The sequence below is a fragment of the Manis pentadactyla genome, chromosome 6 (assembly GCF_030020395.1).
Source record: "Manis pentadactyla isolate mManPen7 chromosome 6, mManPen7.hap1, whole genome shotgun sequence".
NCBI lineage: Eukaryota > Metazoa > Chordata > Mammalia > Pholidota > Manidae > Manis > Manis pentadactyla.
In genome coordinates, this window is record NC_080024.1 from 17403292 (window position 1) to 17408177 (window position 4886).

Genomic DNA, 4886 nt, shown 5'->3' on the forward strand with positions numbered 1-4886 from the left:
ATGGGGGCGGGAATAGGCGGGCAGAAAGGGGGGCGGGTGCTGTGGCCCCCGGGATCCGAGGTGAGGCTGGGTACCCCGCCCCATCGCTGTTTGCTGAGAGTCAGGGAGGCGGAAAAGAATTGCGCTCCTGACCCCTTTCAGAGCGTGAGGCCCAGGCCCATCCCCCTCGCGTCTCCCGGGTTGTGGGGCGCGGGGGGCTGCCGGGTGCGCTTGGCTGCGGCGCCGCGCGTTGGAGACTTTATTGCGATGGGGCGATAAGAGGGGCGGGGGCGGGGTCCCGGGGGCTGAAGCTGCAGCGCTTTAATTAAAACGGAAATTGCGGCCCCTGCCCGTACGGGGGGCCGGAGGGTTCCAGGCAGCCTGGTAACTGGGAGAATCGCTCCAGGACCCCCTCCGTCTCCGCCACACCCGGTCAGCCCCCTCCTGCCAGGCCCAGCCAGACCCCGCGCCGTCTTCTCCCTGTCACCCACGGTCGCCTCGGGCGGGGATCGGTGCCCCGGAGCGCAAAGCCTGACGCGTCCCCCCTCTCTCACTGCCCCCCCCGCCCCCCCCCGCCCAGTCCCTGGCGGCGATGAGACAGAGCGGCGCCTCCCAGCCCCTGCTGATCAACATGTACCTGCCAGGTACCAGGGACCAGCCTGGGGCTGAAGGCACCAGGACCCCGGGCCGGAAGTCTGGGCTAGGGCATGGGAAGGGGATGCTGTGGTCCAAGGGAAGGGGGAGCGGTCCAGAGACTAGGATTGCTGAAAGGACTTAACTATGTAGGGCGTTGGGGGACCTTAAAGGCAGATAGAGAGCTTTGGGGTTATAGTGTGAGGTCAGGAAGATTCGAAGTGAACAGCCTGGGAACCTGGGAGGCCGAGAGCACCAGTTCAGGTGTTGAAAGAGCCTGGTAGAGGGAGCGAGGGCCTTCGGTGTGGCGGGGGCCTCAGTGCGTGCGCGGTGCTCAGAGGCTGTGGTTTGCCGAGCTTCGCCCCTGCGCCCTCGTGGCTCCTCACCTTAGTGCTTCGAGCGTTCCCACCGTCCCAGTCTCCTTTCCTCTCCGATGGGCTCCGAGAGCTCCGGCTCGGCTGGCGCAGTCCCCGCTCAGCTTTATAAGGCTCCCGCCGGCCCGTTCTGAAAGCGGATTTCCTTTTTCCTGGACGCGTTTCCTGACTTGGGCATTATGGAGGGGCTCCGCGCGGCGCGCGTTCCGGCAAGGCTCCGGGAGGAGGAGCTGGGTGGCTGGGCTCCCAACCTCGCGCCAGGGAACCAAAGCACCCTCCTGTAGCCTTAGCCCTTTCTGTCAGCTCTTGTCTGCCTGTTTTCTCCTGCTGCCACAGATCCCGTCGGAGACGGTCTCTTCAAGGAAGGAAAGAGCCCGGGATGGGGGCCGCTGAGCCCCGCGGTACAGAAAGGTGAGCTGGCCAGCAGACTTGGTGGATGTTGGGGGAGGGGCGCAAGGACAATGGATAGGGGTCGGCACCCTCCCCAGAAGGAGGGGCAACACTACCTACCACCCGAACAGGAGTGGAATTGATGTGCAATGCCCTGCTCTGGGAAACCGAGGGTGCTGAAACGATTGTAGGGAGGTTCAGGAGCAATATTCACTTGGCCTTTGACTCCTGCATCTTCCCAGTGCCAGGGCTGGACTTGCAGGTCAAACCGGGTGGAAAGGATACTGATCCCTGGCCTCTTTCCTCTCCGAATGGTTTTCCCACTGTGGGTCCGGGGCTGAGGGGTTTGGCGTCCTTTCCTTGCTGGCAGCAGGAGCGCCAGGCCATGGCACTGCCGGCATGGAGACTCAGATAGTTACAACTTGACCACTCCAGGCTGCATCACTACTAGCACCGAGGCCAGCGCCTGCTAGCCCGTGCCTATTTGGTTCTGCAGGCCAAGTCCCCTAGGCCAGTTCAGTTGATTCCCAGATTCACCACTGCCGCTCGTGAAGTCGCTAAATCCCCTTTGGCTTTGCCTTGTAGATCGCTCAGCCTGACTGGCCCTCCAGGCAAAGCCTCCCATAGATCTCTTTAAGTTACAGTTACCACAAAACATGATTGGCAGTGGCTTTATCCAAAAGGGAACACAACTCCCAACAGGAATGGGGTTCCAAGCTTCTAATGTAGCTCTGCCTAGGTGCTAGCTACACACTTTGAACCAAACCTTCCCTTGCTTCTGACCCTAAAGCTTTTGACTGGGAGTCACACAGGTACTTGCTGGGCTGGTGTGGAGAGATTGGGGTTGAAATTATGGTGGAGGGCAGCGTCTGGGTTCTCAGCAGATCATTGAAAAAGGAAGAGAGGTTCACCAGGCTCAGTTTGGAGAAATAATCAACCTAAAGGAAAACCCATTTTATTCTAAAAGAGAGTGGAGGAGCTAATTGTATCAAGATTTTTCTCTGAATTGTCTGAGGCTCCAAAACGGTGAATGGGAATTTGGGGGGCGGCCCATTCTTTTCTCATTCTCATCTCCCGGAAAAACTTCCTTGCTGCTCCCAGCAACCCCGAAATCAGGACAGGGCTGAAGAGCCTGGAGATGGGCCAAACGAGGAGGCAGGGAGCCAAGCAGAGAGGCTTCCCGGTCTCAGCCCTCAGAGCTCAGCGTCAGGGCCCCAAGGCAGTATGACACCCTCAAACGCCCGGAATCCCGCCTGTTCCGAAAGAAGAGGCGGAACCCGCCGCGCTCTGCGCACCCGACCGTGGTGGGGGTGGGGAGCCTGCAGAGTCTGTCCCCCTCTCACACATAGCTGGGGGGGTTGTCACTGCCCCCATTCCTGTCTGACATGGCACCACAAGGAAGCAAGCCACCACCTCTTCTCCGCTTCAGGTGGGAGGTCCAAATGTATACCTTTCGGGGCTGGGCCTTGTGCAGTGGTTGGTGTGGTCCTGATGCATGCCTGCCTCTTCCCTCTGGATCTCTGGGCATGTTCCGACTGGAATGTGGCGGTCCAACACATGTGCAGGCTCCTCTTTGCGATTGTGCAGGCTCTGCCCTGAATAAGGACGTCCCGCCAAGCTGGCATCAGGGGCTGATATCCCGCCCTCGCTCATCTCAGAGAGCCGTGTGCCTTGGTGGGCCCTGCTTCCACACGAGGTGATGTAATTCTCACAAAGCCAGGCGCCCACGGGGCTGTGTCCTAAGGCGGATCCGTGTTTCCATTGTGCAAAAGGGCAGTAAAGGCTAAAAACTGCTCTGCTCGGCCCCTCCCTGGCCAGCCTCTCCACCTGGTCCCAGCTACCCTGCTGGAGTGTCCTTTCCCTTCCCGACACCCGTTCCCGCCAGGCTGCGTGGGTCTCCCGCCTAGCCTCTTCCTGCACCTCCAGCCTCCCCCATCCCAAGAGTCTGTGTCTGACTACGCCCCTCCCTACAGGCAGCGGGCAGATCCAGCTGTGGCAGTTTCTACTGGAACTGCTCGCTGACCGCGCGAACGCCGGCTGCATCGCGTGGGAGGGTGGCCACGGCGAGTTCAAGCTCACCGACCCAGACGAGGTGGCGCGGCGCTGGGGCGAGCGCAAGAGCAAGCCCAACATGAACTATGACAAGCTGAGCCGCGCGCTGCGCTACTACTACGACAAGAACATCATGAGCAAGGTGCACGGCAAACGGTACGCGTACCGCTTCGACTTCCAGGGCCTGGCCCAGGCCTGCCAGCCGCCGCCCGCTCACGCCCACGCCGCCGCCGCCGCCGCCGCCGCAGCAGCAGCTGCCGCCCAAGACGGTGCGCTCTACAAGCTGCCGGCCGGCCTCGCCCCGCTGCCCTTCCCCGGCCTCTCCAAACTCAACCTCATGGCCGCCTCGGCCGGCGTCGCGCCTGCCGGCTTCTCCTACTGGCCGGGTCCGGGCCCCGCCGCCACCGCCGCCGCCACCGCTGCGCTCTATCCCAGCCCCGGCTTGCAGCCCCCGCCCGGTCCGTTCGGCACCGTAGCCGCCGCCTCGCACTTGGGGGGCCATTATCACTAGACGGGGCGGCCGGGTGCTGTGTGGCCTCTCCCGACACCCAGAGCCTCTCTCAGAACCATCCACGTCCCTGGGAAGGGGCGTGGAGCCTCTCCCACCTTCCCTTCAACTTCAGATTTTACTCTACTGCCGCACCCAGCCTCTTGGGAAGGGACCTGAAGCCTCCTCTTCTTCTAACATTGCGTTTGCCCCCACTCCCGCGTTATCCCCTAACCCCCTGGGGAGGGTGACCGGGCCTCCCCTTTTCCTCTAAGTTCCTCCTTCCTCCAGGCCGGAGATCCCTGAAGGGAGCACCCGGACTTCCCCTGGCTTTGCCTCCTCTCCACTGGGACTCTGCCCTGGCTCCTTGAAGTCCCCTCCATCATGACCCCTGCCTTTCGAATTCCAAATCTTTCCTCATTTTTTCTCTTCTTCACCGAACTGCCCATCCCAGTACGGCAGAGGGCTGCCCCGACCATCTGCTCTCCAGCTCCCCCTCACTCCCCCACCTCAGCGGGCTTGGTGAGGGTCACTGTCTCCCTAGGACGCACCGAGGTAGCTTCTGGCCCCCTTGCTCCAGCCCCCACCGCCCCACAGGACAGCCCAGTGTGTTTCTATTCCCTTCCAGATCCATTAAAGCTCCCAAGTTCCCCAATGCCTCTCTCTCTGTTCTTTGCTGCACCAGAACCTTTTCTCAAGTGGGAAAGGAGATGCCCAGCTCAGGCCTGAGCAGAAAGGCCTACCAAGGGAGTTCGAGAGAATGATGGCAAAGCAGGCTTGGGTGCTACTGGAAGGGAGCAAGGAGCCCCTGGTAGGTGGGATCAGCCTAAGACAGGAACCCTCCTTCCATCTGGCCCCCTCGTCCCCGCCCCAGCCTGCCTCACCCTGCCTTGCACCTGCCCCGTCACCCCACCCCACCCCAACTTCCATATCCACACACACTCCGGCATCTCACCTTCCCCATCTCACCC

The 4886-nt window shown here is 61.7% G+C and overlaps 1 protein-coding gene across 1 annotated transcript; it reads left to right on the plus strand.

The window, feature by feature from the left end:
- On the plus strand, window positions 1–4562 carry FEV (FEV transcription factor, ETS family member). The gene is given in 4 exon segments (XM_036911434.2): window positions 1–60; window positions 386–623; window positions 1323–1397; window positions 3350–4562. Coding segments are annotated over 4 exon segments (963 nt in total). The 3' UTR covers window positions 3940–4562.
- The last annotated feature ends 324 nt before the right edge of the window (window positions 4563–4886 follow it).